The sequence below is a fragment of the Muscardinus avellanarius genome, assembly GCF_963383645.1.
Source record: "Muscardinus avellanarius genome assembly, chromosome: 16".
NCBI lineage: Eukaryota > Metazoa > Chordata > Mammalia > Rodentia > Gliridae > Muscardinus > Muscardinus avellanarius.
The window spans coordinates 18,968,903-18,986,467 of record NC_137802.1 but is presented as its reverse complement, the minus strand read 5'-3'; the positions used below and the strand labels follow the sequence as shown (position 1 = coordinate 18,986,467).

Here is a 17,565-nt window from a genome sequence, read left to right as displayed (position 1 = left end):
ATATCTTGGTTTCTCATCAATAGTTTAAACAAAAAGAGCCAAGCACCTGCTGATCCATGTCCCATAGAGGCCTTGGCAAATTATTGAAGCTGGAAGCTGGAAGCTGGGAACTTTTGCAGTTAGGGAAAAAAAGGAAGTGAAGGCATCTCTATCCTGCACCTTTGTCTGCACCCTCATTTTTCCCACGGATGCTGCCAGAGCCTGGAGGCTGGACGTCAGACAGAGCCCCACCCCCTTGGGACTTGGAGAGGGCAGGGAATTGGGGTATCTGGGGAGCTCCTGACAGCCCTGGAGAAGGGGAGCTGTGCCGCTCAGCCAGATATGGCTCTCAGGAGGGCTCAGCCGAGCAGTGCATCCAGGAGCCCAGTGGTGGGGGAGGCTATTGTCCTGCCCCCAGCTTCCAGGTGAACAGGAGACAGGGTGGGCTGGGCCCTTAACTTCCCCAGTTCCCTGTGCTGCACTGGACGGGAGCTGAAACTGATTTGTCAGTGGCAGATCTCAGTCAGAGCCAGAAGGAGGGAAGGAGATTAGGTCCATGGCCCCACACCCTGGCTAATCACCCCAATTCCTGGTGTGATTCTTGCCAAACTGCAAGACACATGGGTCACCCCTGGAGCAGCTGAACTGGGAACCCCAGGATCCTTCTCAGCTGCTGATTGCTTCTGCGCCATGGCAGGATTTGGGGACTGCTCAGCCAGTGACAGTGGCTCTGTTCCGTCATACTAACAGCCTGGGAGTTAATTGTGTTAGCTCATAATCAATCTCAGGACCCCCCCAGACATCTGACCTCCAGAGCTGGGTCACCCCTATCCCCAGGAAGATGGACGACACGACCATTTGAGGGGGCAGCGAGAGGGAGCATACCTCTCCCCCAGGCAGCTCCTTGCTAGGGCCATTAATCACCCCGTAATCACTGCTGGGAGGGAGCTCTTTCTCGGCTAATTAAAATCTCTCCGGCTGCAATCGAGGTCTGTTTCCTCTAATTTGTGTTCTTGGGAGATGAGGAATGGCTGGTGGGGCCGGCCTTGTGCACCATGAGCACTCTGCCGCCTGTGGATGGTGCCTGAGCTCTGTCCCCTGCCCTAGAGTCCTTGGATGCCCAGTGGGATTGTGCTGGCCCTCGGTCAGCCTGAGCTTGGGCTGCAGGGGAGTTGCCAGCTCTGGGCAGGGGATGAGGTGTTCCCAGCCTCCCTTCGGGTCCCTCCTGGTCACCCAGGCCCAGCAGTGCATCAGGGACAGAGGCAAGCCAGGTTGCTGTGAGGCTGGTCTCAGGTCTCAGGCCATGCAAAGTCCCGACAATCCCATAGGGCAGGCTTCCGTGGTCCTTTTAGCAAAACCAATGAGAGCACTGATCCTCCCCGCAAACAAGACGCAGCATGGTACGCACTGCTAGGTGCCCGCCTCCAAGCTGGGGATCACGTGATCTCGAGGTTCCCAGGCCCTCTCGCCCCCACCCCAGCATCTCCAAAGCCTTCCTTGAGGGCCTAGCTCAGACCCTGTCTCCTCCAGGAAGTCTGCTATCATTCCAAGTCCCACCTGATCCACAGTAGCTGACCTCCTCCTCTAGGACTGGGATGTCCTCCTGGCCAAGCAGAAGAGGTCAAGAGAGCCCTGCTGTGCCACACTGTGGGCTGCCATGGTCCAGACACACTGAGCCAGCGCAGTCTTGTGACCCCCCACCCCGTCCTGGGTCCTCCTCCAGCGTCCCTGGAGCCTGGGCCCACTGGTTAGCCAGCGTGTGCTCTCTTCTGCCTGGTCCTCAGCCCCATACCTGCCTGTATCCTGATCCTGACTGCTTACCTTGGGCCCCCTGTCTGCAGCTTGAACCCCTACAGCCATGATGAGGGCTGCCTCAGCAACAGCCAGGACCACGTCCCTCTGGCCGCCCTGCCCCTGTTGGCCATCTCCTCACCGCAGTACCAGGATGCTGTTGCCACTGTCATTGAGCGAGCCAACCAGGTCTACGGAGAGTTCCTCAAGTCCTCTGATGGGATCGGCTTCAGTGGGCAGGTAGGATAGCCCACCCTCCCTGCCCTGTCCCCACTGCCTCCCAGGAGAGAGGCTGGGACCCACTGGAAGGATCAAAATAGACTGCCGTACACCAGGCATGGTAGCTCATACCTGAAATTCCAGTATTTGGGAGGCTAAGACAGGAGGATTTCAGGTTCAAGGCCAGCCTCAGCAACTCAGCAAGGCCCTGTTTCAAAATAAAAAGTAACATATGGCTGGGGTACAAACAGTTCAGCAGTAGAGTGCCCCTGGGTTCCCCAGAACCCCTCCCCACATCTGTTGTTCTAGAAACATAGCATTCAAGAATAAAGAAGCTTTTGAGATTTGGGGTTTGCCTTCTGCAAAACAGGTGTGTGTGGTACTGGGGATTGAACCCAGGGGGATTCTACCTCTGAGCTACTCCCTCAGCCCTTTTTATTTATTTATTTTTGTTTTCAAACAGGGTCTTGCTAGGTTGCCCAAAGTCTTGCTACAATGCTAAGTCTGTCCTGGAACTCATGATCCTCCTGTCCCAGCTCCCCAAGTACTAGGATTATAGGTGTGCACCCCCACGTGGTTTACAGAGAGGAAATCTGAGGCCAGTAATCTGAGGTCAGATTTAGAGCCTGTGCTAAGTCTGATCCCTGAACAGAGCCTGGTCCTTGTCCTCAGAGTGACCCTGGATGAAACCCTGACCTCCCCTTTGGGCTGTCTCGCTGCCTCTCGTTCAGGCTCCTCATTCGGTGGGAAGTGCCCTGCCTGGGGGGGTGAGGGCGGTCGAGGGCAGGCCTGTAGTCCTGGCTGTGCCTCCCGCAGGTGTGTCTCATCGGGGACTGTGTGGGCGGCCTCCTGGCCTTCGATGCCATCTGTTACAGTGCAGGACCCTCGGGGGACAGCCCTGGCAGCAGCAGCCGGAAGGGGAGCATCAGCAGCACCCAGGTGTGGCCGCGTAGCGGGACTGGGAGGGTGTGTCTCTGGGAACCCTTTCCTAGCCCCAGAGGAGCAGGGTCTTACGCTGGGGAATTGGTGCTGGGCCTTCACGCTGGCACCGTGACATCGTGGTGCAAAGGATTAATGGTCATGTTGTGAGTAGCAAGAGATTATTGTCACAGGTGGGGAAATTGAGGCCCAGAGGGACGAGACTTGGGTTAGTCTCCCTAGGCTGCTGTCTAGCACCTCGGCTGGCTGGCCCATCCCCGTGGACATGGTGACAACCTGCACCTAAAATCCCCAGCATTATTGTGTTGTAGCTTTTGGAAGCGTGGCTCCCCATATCACAGGAAGAAGAGTTCATTTGTGCCCGGGGGAAGAGGCAGGGCAGTGACAGCAGTGTTTCCTGTCCTCTGCCTGGCCCCTAAGGACGCCCCAGGTGTGGTAGAGGAGGATTGCAGTTTGGCCAGCAGCAAGAGGCTCAGCAAAAGCAACATTGACATCTCCAGTGGGGTGGGGGACGAGGAGCCCAAGAGACCGTTGCCGCGGAAACAGAGCGACTCGTCCACCTTCGACTGTGAGGCCATCACCCAGCATCACGCATTCCTCTCAAGGTAACCCTTCCCCGGCCTCTCCCTTCTTTCCATCAAAGCGTCCAGGGGCCCTGGTGCAGAGTCATCTTGGACTTCTGTGACTATATGTATGTCCCAGGCCCAGCCAGGGGGATCCATAGAGAAGGATTAAAATCCTGGGACCAAGGCTACTTGCCATCAATCCTGCATGGAGACCAAGGAACCTGTCTCTGATTAGCTCAAACTTGCAGAGAGATGGGGTGGGAGATACAGTCGTTTTCACTTCTCTGAGCCTCTGCTTTATCTTCTACTGCCCATCAACTTCTCTGGATGGTTTGAAGGACCTAGTGGAATCACACAGCTCTTTATTTATTTATTTTTTATTTTGCCAGCTGCCCCACGGGTGCCTCCCCTTCATATCTCAGAGGAGGTGGGTCATGCCATCAGTGACAGAGAGTCGGGCTCAGCACCCTGGTCTCCTTGTGTCCAGTTAGGGGCCCTGAAAACAGCACACTTTTGTTTGAGGCCATGCAGTACTGTCCATGAACTGTTCTTTAACTTTCTAGAAGAGATGGTCAATCAATATGGGTTAAGTGAGCCAGGCGTGGTGGCGCATGCTTGTAATCTCAGTATTTGGGAGGTGGAGACCAGAGGATCGCGCTTCAGTTACTTAGCGAGGGAGGCCCTTCTCAACTCAGTGAGACCCTGTTTCAAAATAAAGAATAAAAAATAGAGCTGGGGGTATAGCTCGGAGGTAGCACAACAACAACAACAACAAAAAAACCGAAAAACGAAAAACATGGGTTAAATGAATTATCTGCACACCAATTCAGGATATAAAGGAGTTTTGAAAATAGACTGAAATTGTCAGGAGCATCTCTTTTCCTCCCTCTCTCCCTTCCTTTTTCCCTCCCTTCTCTCCTTCCTTCCCTATTGAACCCAGGGGCTTCTACCTCCAAACTACACCCCCAGCCTGTTTTATTTCTTTCTTTTTTTTTTTTTTTTTTTTTGGTGGTACTGGAGTTCCTGGAAACCCTTCTACTTCAGAGCTACACTCCCAGACCTATTTTTATACTTTTTTATTTGGAAACAGGGTCTCTGAAGCCAGTGTGGCTGGCTTCGAACCTGCATGATCCTCCTGTCTCCGCCTCCCAAGCACGGGGATTACAAACGTGCGCCACCATGCCTGGCTTTCTTTTCTTTTCTTTTTTTTTTGAAACAGGGTCCTTCTAAGTTGCTGAGGCTGTCCTTAAACCTGCAATCTTCTGGTCTCAGCCTTCCAAGTACTGGGATTACAGGTGTTGCCACCATACCCAGCCCCTCCTTCTTTCTTATCTAAGTGGAAGAACTGTGAGGTCAATACTTCGAAAATCTACCATTTCACTAGAGGCACCACTATTAATTTTGAAATATTTTTTTCTGTGTTTTTAACATACTTTAAAAAAATTGAACCAACCAGCCAAACCTCAAACCTTGTACACTGTGGTCTTTTTCCCATAAAAGGGGGCTCAGTGTCATACATCTGTAATACCAGTACTTGAGAGGCTAAGACAGGAGGATCACAGGTTTGAGGCCAGCCTTAGAAACTTAGAGACACCCTGTTTCAAAATAAAATGAAAATAAAAATAAAAAGGGCTGAGTAAGAGTATAGCTCAGAGGTAGAATGCCCCTGGTTTCAATCCATAGTATCCCCCCCCTCAAAAAATGCTTTTTTTTTTCCCCCACTGGGGATTGAATCTCTCTAGAGTCTACCTCCAAGATATACTCCCCGACCAATTTTTTATTTCTTTATTTGGAAACAGAGTCTCACAAGGTTTCTGAGAGCCTTGCTACATTGCAGAGGCTGGCTTTGAACCTGCGATCCTCCTGTCTCAGCCTCCCAAGTACTGGGATTACAAGTGTGCGCCACCACGCCTGGCTAGTAAATACTTTTAACGGCAATATATTTTATTGAGTAAATGGACAGCAGTTTACTTAATCACAGTGATTGGATACGTCGGCTTTCTCAGTTCTTCACTATTATAAATAGCACCACAGTAGACATCTTTATGTGCAAACATTAATATATATGTTAGTCTTACCCGTGGTTTCATATTCTTGTGATCAACCACTGTCTGAAAATGCTGAATAGAAAATTATCAAAATAAATAAGTCATAAATTTTAAATTGTACACTATTCTGCTGGGGGGGGGTGCAGGCCTGTAATCCCAGTACTTGGAAGGCTGGACAGGAGGATCGCAGGTTCAAAGCCAATCTCAGCAATTTAGCAAATCCCTCAACAGCTTAGTGAGGCCCTGTTTTAAAAATAAGAAATAAAAAGGACTGGAGTGTATCAGAGATAGAATGGCCCTGGGTTCACTCTCTAGACACACACACACACACACACACACACACACACGCCACGCGCGCGCGCTTCCGCACTGTTCTCTGAGTAGCATGTTGAAATCTTGTGCTGTCTGCTCTGGCTGTGAGTCATCCTCTGCTCAGTGTATCCGTGCTGTATATGCTACTCACCTGGTAGGCACTTAGTAGAGTAGCCATCTCAGTCATCACACTGACAGCGGTGGTGTCACAGTGTTTGTATTCAAGTAATCCTTATTTTAGTTAACAGTGGCTCCAAACGGCCAGAGGAGTGATGCTTGCATTTTTGATATGCCAAAGAGAAGCTATAAGATGCTTCTTTTAAGTGAAAAGGTAAAAAGTATAATAAGATATTTTAAGAGAGGCCATATTTGCTTAACTTACTATAGTATTGCTATAATTTTTATATTTTGTTATTAGTTATGACTCTCTTACTAAGCCTAATTTATAAATTAAAGTTACCACAGATAGGTACTTATAGGATAAAACAGAATAAACAGGGTCCAGTGCTCCCATGGCTTCAGGCATTCGCTGACAGTCTTGGATCATATATCCCTGTGGATAAGAAGGATGACTGTATTTCCTTTGGATGGATTCCTGGAGGTGAAATTACTAGGTCACAGGAGCTGTGTATTTAAACTTTTGCATATTTAAAGTTCCTCTGGCAGGTTATCCTTTAGAAAAGCAGCTATGTGCAAAAGTGGATTTCAACGAGGTGAAAACCTCAACATTTCTGGTTCATTCTTGAAAGATCCTTTAGGAACTGGAGGCTTCTGATAGCTGGTCCAACATAGCCAGCTTTTCCCTCTGGTGCAGGAACAGATGGCTGCTTCTTTGGCAATTAAGTAGTTGGCGTGTGTTTAGGAACCACGAGGTACAAGAAATGTGTGTGGTTAAACACCAGCATCATGTCCTCGCTGTGACATCCAGCCGCAGAGGGGCGCGTGAGGACCAGGTATTTAGCTTCGCAGACTCGCCTTCTCCGGAGCGTGGGGTGTACTTGCCTGTACTGTTTCGCTTGTTACTTCTATTTTTTTTTTCTCCTTCAACTTGAGTATTTTAATTGAATTTGCGTTTGGTTAATCACACAATCCCCCTGTACTGTTTTCACTGCTAAGGGATACCTAATGCTCATCGGGAGGTCAGGGAGGTCCCCAGTCTTCCTCCTGATCCTCAGCACCCAGCTCCAGGTCTGTGGCTGAACAGAACTTGGTATCTTTTTGGAGTACCAGGCATCTGAGATTGGAGGGATTCTGGGTGTCTCCTGTTTTTCTCCTTCGGCTCTGTTTCCTCTGCGGGCTGGAGGGGGAGGTGGGGAGAACAAGCTGTTTGCATCTGTGTCTGCGGGTTGCCTGGAACATGAGTTACAACAAAAGCCCTAATCCTGGCAGGACGACACTAGCCAGCTGGTCTGTAGGTTGGGCAGGCTGGGCTTCTTCTGTGGACAGTGGGAATTCTCAGCGTGACGGGGACAGCGTGGTGGGGCAGGCTGACCCTCTTGCAGGATGTTCAGCCCATTTGTGTAAATAGAACTGTAGCCCATCGCAGCCTCCCGGGTCTCATAAGTATCACCCGTAGCTGCTTTCATGTTTTAATGGCAGAATGAAGTCGATGTGATGAAGACCACATGGTCCTCGAAATCCACAATATTTACCATCTGGCCCCTTGCAGCAAAAGGTCGCTGACCCCTGCTTAGCTGAATGTCATTGGCCAGGCCTTGGTGAATGGGCTGAGATTGTTGCCAACTTGTGTTGATGGTGCCAGGCGAGTAGAGCCTGACCTTGAGATGGAGGTCGGACACTCGGTTGTCGGGGTGTCCTTCTGAGAGGACATGCTCCACCATCTCCATCTGCCCCAAACTGCGTTCCATGTTATTCCTCCTCTGGCAGCATCCACTCCAGCATGCTCAAGGATGAGGCCGATCTCCCTGCCGCCGAGGTCAGCCTGGGCCGCTTTGACTTCGACGTGTCTGACTTCTTCCTCTTCGGCTCTCCCCTGGGCCTGGTCCTGGCCATGCGGAGGACGGTACTGCCCGGGCTGGACGGTGGGTATGGCACGGACTGGGGCTTGAGATGCTGTGTGTCCTGGGCCACTGTATCAGGTCTCAAAGTGGGGGGAATTGGAAAGTCACAGAGTTGGGGCTGGTGAAGAGAAAAACAAGAGAGGGGTGAAGGAGAGGAGAGAAAGACAGGAGGGTCCCTGCGCATGCCCTGGCTGACTTGTCCCTATTGACAGTCGTGCCCTATGGAAACAGAAGCCATAAACATTCACCCTGTCACACCCATTTCCTCCTTTCCTGTTCCTTCAAAATACACTCAGAGGTACCTGGACCAGCAGGGTGTTTTACCAGGGATGCTGAGGACCTGAGCGTGGACTTCAGATCCTGGAGGGGTCTTGTATCAGCAGAGTAAAGCTTTCTATCGAAGCTTACTGCTGGCCTAGAGCGTGGAATGATTTAATAGGAAGGGGCTCTGGTTAGGAGGAGGAGAGAAGGGTTACCAGGAACTCCAGGGCTGCCTGGACCCCCGGCCCCAGGACAGGGAGGCCAGCCAGGGAGGCAGGGGCCTCAGTGGAGACACCTGTTGGTCATCAAGAGAAGTGTTCCACCCGCTCTGTCAAGCCTCTGGCTGGGGAGTGCAGTCCAGGTTTCCTAGAGGCCAGAGAAGGGGTCTGAGCAGACGGATTGGAGGAACCTGGATGGGCCTCAAAGAACAAGTAGCAACTAAGCAGAGGCTGGAGAAATGGCAAGAGTTTGAGCAGTGGAGAGAGGGCCTCCCTTGAACAAACGGCACAGAGGAGGGAAAGCAGCAAGCCTGATTGGGGATTACAGATGTTCACCACAGCTGCAACGCTAGGTGTCAGCTGGGCGTGGTGGACACACCTGTAATCCCAGTGCTTGGGAGGCTGAGACAGGGAGATTGCAGATTCAAGAGCAGCCTCAGCAACTTAGTAAGACCCTCAACAACTTAGTGAGAAAAAAAAATTATATATATATATATATATATATATATATATATATATAATTTTGGTGGTACTGGGGTTCCTGGAAACCCTTCTACCTCTGGGCTACACTCCCGGACACCTATTTTTTATATTTTTATTTGGAAACAGGGTCTCTTAAGCCAGCACGGCTGGCTTCGAACCTGCGTGATCCTCCTATCTCCGCCTCCCAAGTGCTGGGATTACAAGTGTGCGCCACCACGCCCGGCAGAGAACATATTTTAAAATAAAAAAATAAGGCAGGGGTGTAACTCAGAGGTAGACCCTTCACACACCCTGAGTTCAATTTCAAGAAGAAGAAGAACAACAAAAGAAAAGTAGTGCTCCTGGGTGAGGCAGATCGGCAAGGACTCGAATGCTAAACTGCACAGCTGTGTTCCTTTTGGTAGCAGGGAGCCATGGGGTATTCTTGAGCAGGAGAGAATGCTACTCAAAGCCACAGTCCGGGAAGCCTTCTAGGGCCAAGGTGGCAGGTCATAGAAAGGGTGCTTCTTCATGTGTCCCCCCACCCCGCTCTAGGCTTCCAGGTCCGTCCTGCCTGCAGCCAGGTCTACAGCTTCTTCCACTGTGCGGACCCCTCGGCCTCGAGACTGGAGCCGCTGCTAGAGCCCAAGTTCCACCTCGTGCCTCCTGTCAGCGTGCCCCGCTACCAGAGGTTCCCGCTGGGTGATGGGCAGTCTCTTCTCCTCGGTAGGTTCTGGGACTGGAGCCGGGCCCCTGGCCAGGTAGAACTCCAGGGGCCCTTGCAGTGGGGGGAGCACCATCCTGGTGGCTTTGTGGGAGGTGCATTTGGAGAAGAGAGAAAAGCTGGAGGTGGAGGGGACAGTGGGAGCCAGGGCAGTGGGTCTGGGAAGGCCCTGTGGCCTCCAGGGCTCAAAGGAGACGAGCAGGGCTTGGCCAAAGGCGGGCTCAGACATCAGAGCATTGGCCAAACCCCACTGTGGAGGAGGCTTGGCCTAGGCCTGTGTGTGTGGGGGCTTTGTACATGTGGCTCATTCAAGACTAAAAGCCGAGTGTGGTGGCACATGCCTATAATCCCAGTATTTGGGAGGCTGAGAGAGGAGGGTCGTAAGTTCAAGGGCCAGACAATTTAGCAAGACCCGGTTTCCACTCTCATCCCGTACTTCCAAGAGTCTTAATGTCCAGAGCCCTGCTGGACAGGAGTTTTTGATAGGTAGGTGAGACTCAAAATCCTCCCTCCCCCATCCTAAAATGTTCTCTCTTTAGTCAGGGGACTCCCTACCCCAGAGGCCAACCTAGCTCCCAGGCGGGGCCAACTCCACTCATTCCAGCTCAGCCTCGGCCCTTGTGGCACAGGGAGGAATTTGACAAGAGCAGACAAGCAGTGCCCCGACCCCTGCTGTGCTGGGAGGGCAGTCTCCTAGAGTCTGTCCACAGCTTCATGGCAGGTGGAGGGTGATGGTTGGGCCCCCACTCGTGCTTGCATAACTCACAACGTAAGAGGTGAAACTCAACAGTGTACTATGGCAAAGGAGTGTGTGTGTGTGTGTGTGTGTGTGTGTGTGTGTGTGTGCGCGCGCGCGCGCGTGTGTGCATTGCGCAGGTTGCCTGCTGGCTGGGACCAGGTGTGTCCAGCCCCTGGGCCAGCATGGGGCTGACATGGAGCGTGCAGTGCTGTTGGAGACCCACTACTCACCCTGACCTTGAAATTCCCCCTCCAGCTGATGCTCTGCACACCCATGGGCCCCTGTTCCTGGAGGGCAGCTCCCAGGGCAGCCCGCCGCTCCTGGACACCCCTGCCTCACCCCGTCAGGCCCTGAAGTCCCAGTGCCCTGGCCGCAGGACGAGCGAGAGCAGCTCCCACAGCGACAGCTCCGAGTCCTCTGACAGCCTGGCACCCGTGGGCACCTCCCGCAGTGAGTGAGGTCCTTTGGGGCCCTGCCTGGATGTTCATGGGAGAGAGAGCTTTCTCTGGGAGGTCGCTGGTTCTCAAACAGGCTGTTGAGGGCAGGCTTGGGGAAGGAGGGAGGTGGGGTGAAGGGTGTTGTTCCCGCTTTTTGGGAACTGTTGGTCTGTTAGCTGAGACTTGGCTTTAGGCTCAAGGGCATCTGACCCTGGACAGAGCCTTGACCTTGACCCTGATCTTGGCTAAAGCCCTGACCATGGCCTGGGACTGAGTTTTGCCCTTAAACAGAGCCTTGACCTCTGACCCTGCATAGATGGAGCCCCGACCTCTGCACTCTAGGAGTAGATGGGTGTCCTGGGGGTCTTTCTTGGGGGCCAGTTTGGAGCACAAATCTTGTCTTCGAGGAGGGTGGTCGGGTAGAGGGGCCATTGTGTGAGAAGGTAGAAGGCAGGGCAGCCCTCCCCCAGGGCACTCCCACGGCGGGTGCTCTGGCCTTGCACTTGAGTGCCAAGCGGCACATTCGCCTTTGGGGGTCTGGGTCCCTGGAGTCCATTATGCCTCTTGGGACCTCTGTCCTCACCTTCCTCTTGGGCCTGCAGTCACAGCCAAGTGGTGGGGTGCCAAGCGGATCGACTACGCCCTGTACTGCCCTGACGTCCTCGCCGCCTTCCCCACTGTGGCTCTGCCCCACCTCTTCCATGCCAGCTACTGGGAGTCCACGGATGTGGTTGCCTTCATCCTCAGACAGGTACTGTTGCCCCCGAGCATACCTGGCCACAGGCACCTGCAGAGGATCCCATCGCTCCCTCCCACCACCCTGAGCGCTGGGCCTCTACCCTGTCTGGCGGCAGCAGTCACTGAGGTCTGGGCTGTGAAGGACAGAGGAGACCCACAGACTCAGCTTGCCCCTGGATGAACGGTGGCAGCGCCATTCCCTGGAGGTGGGGGGCTGTGAGAGAGACCCCTAGGGAGGAAGCTGAGTGATGCAGCTGGGGCCTAGGGAGGATGACAGGATTTGGGACAAAAACGCCTAGAAGGCGTGGGAAACCGGTGATGGGTACGGAGGGTCACTCCCGAAAGAGGCCCAGGGATGCGTCCTGGAGCTCCTTGGAGAAGACCAGGAGGATCCGCCCAAGGCACTGGGAGAGGACATGCCCTGAGGTGGAAGGGCACCAGGGCAAACGTTGAGTTGGCCAGGGTGGGAGTCACTGGGGCCTTGGCCAAGTGGCCTCAGCGGTGCAGTGGGGACAGCGGCCTGTGAAGGGGCAGAGGAAAGGAGGCAGGTGAGGACAGGGAGGTGTGGAGGCAGGGAGGCCTGGGAGGTGCAGAGGGGGCGTGGTTTATGTAGGATGAGTGGTGGTACAGTGAGTTTAGAGGCCAAAGGGAAGCATCCGGCACTGTCTTCTCAGTGCTATGGGGTGGAGAACAGAGTTGCTGGAGCAGTGTCCGTGAGAAGGGGGACCTGGGATCAGGGCTCCGGATGTATAGGAGGGAGGGCAGAGAATGATAGCCACTAGGGTGTGGCATGAGGACAGTGCCCAGCCCTGCGGTGAGGCCCAGTGGGCAGGGAGACGGAGGTCCCTGGGAGGCGGGGGCCGGGGGGGCACGGGCCTGACCTGTCGGCTGCCGGCCAGGTGATGCGCTATGAGAGCGTGAGTGTGAAGGAGAGTGCTGGCTCAGACCCTGCTGCGCTGAGCCCCACCAGCCCCCGGGAGAAATGGCTTCGCAAGCGGACCCAGGTCAAGCTGCGGGTACGTGCCTGCTGGGGCCACACACTGTTTGTCACTGTGGCTTTGGGTGGTGGGGTTGTACTGGGGATCAGGGCACCCCTGTGGTAGGTAAGAGCTTTGACTTGTCCCTCAGAGCCCAGTGCCTGTGCAGGCCGGGGTTCATGCATCAACGAAGCCTCAGGCCCTGGCGCAGGAAGGTTGGTCTCCATGCATGGAGGTGGGGGACCAGGGCTTCAGGGCCGGTGAGGAGATGCCAGTTATAGAACACTGATATCTGCCATACTTCTTTAGATGTGGTCTGGAATCAGAAAGTATCCTGTGCCAGACGTGGTGACGTACGCCTACTTGGGAGGCATAGACAGGAAGATGGCAGGTTCAAGGACAGCCTCAGCAACTTAGCAAGACCTTGTTTCAAAATAAAAAATAAAAACAGGGAAGGGGGTGTAGCTCAGAGATAGAACATCCTTGAATTCAATCCCCACTGCCCTCCCCCCTAAAAAAGATTGCATTAGGAAGCTTTTAGCAGAGTCCAGGCAAGAGGTGACATGGGTGTGGCAGAGACCCAGATGTGGAAGGTCACCAGAGTGAGAGGTGTGGGTCTCACGGGCCAGCCTGGAGCAGTTGTGCCACCCAGCTGTGGAGCTGCAGGGTGGATGGAAGGAGAGGTGAAATGGGGGTGCTGAGGTTGAACCCTGCACTGGCAAGGGTCAAGACCGCAATGGCAGCGGCTGGTAGGCGGTGGAGCTGCTGCCAGGCTCATGAGGCCTCTACTCTTGAGTGTTTGAAATTTTTCACTAAGACAGAGGGCAAATGGCTGTTGGATATATGCTGCAATGCAGAGGGCAGAACCAGAGGTGCCTGCACAGTTGCCAGCCTAGGAGTCTAGAAGTGGACGATGGACTGAGAGGCCGGTTGCCACAGCAGGCCCGTGGAGAGAGTCAGAGGCAGCACAAGGAGCCGTTGGAAGCCTGGCGTGCCTTCACGCCCTACTAGGAACCACAGTCTGTTTCTCTCAAGGTCCCTTGGGACTTGTCTCGGAGAGCTTCAGGGATGTTAGAAAGGGGCACAGCTCAGTAGGTCCCCATCCCTCGGGCATCCTAAAGGATGTTTTAAGGAAAAGCACGAAGACCAAGTTGGTTCTTTCTGTCCTTGCAGAATGTCACTGCGAATCACCGGGCCAACGATGTGATAGCGGCTGAGGATGGCCCCCAGGTCCTGGTGGGGAGGTTCATGTACGGGCCTCTGGACATGGTGGCTCTGACTGGAGAGAAGGTACTGAGTGCTGGGTAGTCGTCCTCTGATGGTCCCACCTGGCACAAGGAGGGAGGCTCCAGGGGGTTGAGCATAGAGCACAGAGCAGGGAGCCACTGGCCCTGACTGGACAGATGGGGATACTGTCCGGGGGGGGGGAGGTGCATCTGAGAAAGGAGAAGCCAGTGCAGGGAGGGAGGATGGTGAGCACCGGGACATGTTGGGCAGGCACCTGCATCCTGGTCTCCATCCTGGCCTCTCTGCCCAGCCTGCAGCCCTCAGCCTTTGGTGACTCCCTGTCCCTCTTCACTGCCCACAGGTGGACATCCTGGTGATGGTAGAGCCATCCTCAGGTCGCTGGGTACACCTGGACACAGAGATAACCAACAATAGTGGCCGAATCACATATAACGTGCCCCGGCCCCGGCGCCTGGGGGTTGGTGTCTACCCTGTGAAGATGGTGGTCAGGTAAGGCCCTAGGGCACTCCCTCATGGTGGCTTCTTCTATTCCCATAGTCCATCCAGCATGGCTGGTCCAGAAGATGGGTCCTCTGAGCTGTTTTCTGGGCTCCATTTCTAGCTTCATGGAGAGAGGAAAATGGAAGAGGCTGTGGTGTCAGATGTCTGCCAGGCTGACTGTGACTCTGGCCCAGGACTAAATCTGATCCCAGCTGCAGGCTGACCACCAACTGGTACCTTTCAGGGGTGACCAGACCTGTGCGATGAGCTACCTCACAGTGCTGCCCCGGGGCATGGAGTGTGTTGTGTTCAGCATCGACGGGTCCTTTGCTGCCAGTGTGTCTATCATGGGGAGTGACCCTAAGGTTCGGCCAGGCGCGGTGGATGTTGTCCGGTGAGTGCCGCCTCCAGAGAGGGAGAGGACAGGCAGGGGGGGGGGGTGCATTGTCTTGCTTGGTTTTCTCTAGGAATTTAACAGTTTCTGGTGCTAGGAGCTGAAGAGCCCTGGCTTCACCCCCAATTGTAATTACTGCAGGTCCTTGGGGATAGCCTGGGGTAGGCCTTAGCTCCTTCCTTCCTTCCTTCTGTCTTTCCTTCCTTCCTCCCTCCCTCCCTTCTTTCCTTCCTTTTCCCTCCCTCCATGCACCCCATCACACCAGGCCAGGCTCTGGAAATCAGCACCAATGTAGACAATCAGCTGCTACTTGGATAAAACTGAGTCCAATGGGGAAAACAAGTGATGGGAATAAGAAACTCTAACTCAGGCCAGGCGTGGTGGCGCACGCTTGTAATCCCCGCGCTTGGGAGGCAGAGACAGGAGGATCACACAGGTTCGAAGCCAGCCGCGCGTGCTGGCTTAGGAGACCCTGTTTCCAAATAAAAGTGTAAAAATAGGTCTGGGAGTGTAGCTCGGAGGTAGAAGGGCTTCCAGGAACCCCAGTACCACACACACACACACACACACACACACACACACACACAAACAAACAAAAAACCCTCTAACTCAGAACTCCAAGGGGATCAGTCCCCCAAGAACAGACAGAACAGACAGAGGTAGGATACTGGAACTCAGGAGTGTTGGGCAGGCACTGCCTCCCCTCACACAGGGATGGTATTACAGGCATATGCCACCATGCCTGGCTAGGTCTGTGCATTTTTTTTTTTTTTACAAAACCCTACCATACCACAGTGATTTCCCATACCCCAAATGCTAGACATAGAAGGACACCAGTCTCTCTAGCTAGAAACAATTTCTAAAACTGACCCATCATGGACAGTTTAACTTTCCATGCAATGCCACACATCTGCTTGAAATGTACAACCCAGCAAAGAGGTGTGCTCTGGACAGGAGAGGTCAGGACCACTGTGCCAGCCCCCTGGCCGCCCAAGGAGTGGGCAGAGCAGGCCAGAGGATGTGGAAGCCTGTGGGCTCAGCACTAGCTCTCAGTTGGCAGAGCTGGACTGCTTAAGTCCTCAAACCAACCCAAATCACTCTGCCAAGGGAGGGAGGGAGGGAGGGAGGGAAGGAAGACATTGGCAGGAGCATCTAGAGGCTGGAGAAGAGCAGGTGAGAGGCGGGGTGGCCGCCCCTAGCAGAGCTTGCAAGGCTCCAAGAATCTCAACGAAGTGTGGACACCTGTGGCGGGAGGGGTGGCTGGGAGACTGAACTTTGTTCAGAACATAAAAATATGGAATACTTTGCAAATTTGCATGTCATCCTTGCACAGGGGCCATGCTAATCTTCTCTGAATCATTCCAATTTTAGTATATGTGCTGCCAAAGCGAGCACAGGTCTGTGCATTTTTATAAACCTTTCCCAGATCTCTCAGATCCAGCTTTAGAAACCCCCAGATGGTGGCTGGTGCCATCAAAGTGTCCAAACAGTCCTGGGCTCATGTGGCATCTTGTAAAATTGGTGAGGACCATATTCCCATGGTGCTGTGAGCACAGGGATGCAGGGAAAACTTCCTGGAGGACGGGGCATTGTAAGGAAGCTGTGAAATGTGGACACCAGGAGATAAAGGCTGTCCAGGAGAGGGGTCTGCAGCCAAGAGCCCAAGACTTGTGCACCATAGCAGAGTAGCCCCCTGTGGCCATGGAGATGCGGCACGCAAGAGCACAGCATGGAGCGGGCCACGGTGCAGAGAGGTCGGCAACCTTATCTCAGGGCACAGGGGACCCCTGCCTGCTTTTAAGGCAAAGGAGTAATGGGGTTGGGTTTGTAATTTATGGAAATCACCAAGGAAACAGCACCAAGGATAATGAAAAAGCCAACCATATCTGAGCACACCATGCCAGGTGTGTTTAAGATTCATTCCTTTCATCCTTGGGACAATCCTATGGGGGTAATTACTATTATCATCCCCTTTTTTCAGATGGGGAGACTGAAACCCTGGGTGTGGTGTCAGGAGCCTGCCCAAGATTGCAGGGCCTAAGTTAGGCTGAGTAGGAAGACTAGGGGGAGAGGCCACCAGGAGGCTTTTGTAGTGGCCCAGGCGAGGGATGGCGCCTGAGCTAAGGATGGATCAGGGGTGGGGCTACTGCGCCTGGCCTGGAAGCATTGCAAAGCTTGCTACTGGAGGAGAGGGAGGGGAGGAATCCAAGTGGTGGATCTCTGGCATTAGAGAGGACCCGAGCAGTGGGGACTGGAGTGGGAGATTGCTTTGGTGGCCATCCAGGTCTCCAAAGGGGGCCAGGCTTCAGGGGCCCAACTCGGAGCATGGACTTGTTGGCCCCCTTGTTCTGGTGCTCCTCTGGAGGGCTGCAGCGGGCGGGCAGACCTGTGGGCAGAGGGTGGCCTGCAGAGGGCTGGGCTGGACCCTACAATGCCATCTCTCCAGGCACTGGCAGGACCTGGGCTACATGATCCTTTACATCACCGGACGGCCGGACATGCAGAAGCAGCGGGTGGTGTCGTGGTTGTCCCAGCATAACTTTCCACAGGGCATGATCTTCTTCTCCGATGGGCTGGTGCACGACCCACTGCGGCAGAAGGCCATCTTCCTCCGCAACCTCATGCAGGAGGTGAGTGCTGGCCCGGGGGCGGGACGTCTTCGGCAGGCCCTCGTTGGTCAGGGGAAGGGGTGTTGGTCAGGGGAAGGGGTGAGAGAGCACGCCTCCGTGCTCCTCCCCTCCTCCCTCAACCCTGCGGAGAGGCTGTCCTGTCTCCTATGCGGGTGTTATCAAAGCATGTCCATGTGGATCTCATCAGGTGTTTTTAACAGCCCTGAGAGGTAGGTGTTATCTTCATTGACAGATGCTCATCCTTTACCATTTCTTGACTCCAAAGCTTATCCCTACATCTTGATATTCATTCGATAGACATTTAAGTGCCTCCTGTGTGCTTGACTCTGTGCCTGATGGGGCTGCACAGAGCTGTGGTTTTCACAGTGTGGGCCTGGAACCA

At 54.0% G+C, this 17,565-nt stretch overlaps 1 protein-coding gene across 1 annotated transcript in view; it reads left to right on the top strand.

Moving 5' to 3' along the window:
• PITPNM3 (PITPNM family member 3) overlaps positions 1-17,565 on the top strand; it is a gene marked incomplete at both ends in the record, with an annotated part of 89,154 nt that overhangs the window by 66,630 nt on the left and 4,959 nt on the right. The window contains 12 exons of the mRNA XM_080713967.1: positions 1,821-2,010; positions 2,806-2,928; positions 3,349-3,533; positions 7,742-7,896; positions 9,372-9,542; positions 10,535-10,729; positions 11,319-11,467; positions 12,354-12,470; positions 13,605-13,721; positions 14,020-14,168; positions 14,404-14,553; positions 17,000-17,183. Coding sequence (XP_080570093.1) covers positions 1,821-2,010; positions 2,806-2,928; positions 3,349-3,533; positions 7,742-7,896; positions 9,372-9,542; positions 10,535-10,729; positions 11,319-11,467; positions 12,354-12,470; positions 13,605-13,721; positions 14,020-14,168; positions 14,404-14,553; positions 17,000-17,183 — 1,885 coding nt within the window. The remainder of the gene's footprint in view (positions 1-1,820; positions 2,011-2,805; positions 2,929-3,348; positions 3,534-7,741; positions 7,897-9,371; positions 9,543-10,534; positions 10,730-11,318; positions 11,468-12,353; positions 12,471-13,604; positions 13,722-14,019; positions 14,169-14,403; positions 14,554-16,999; positions 17,184-17,565) is intronic.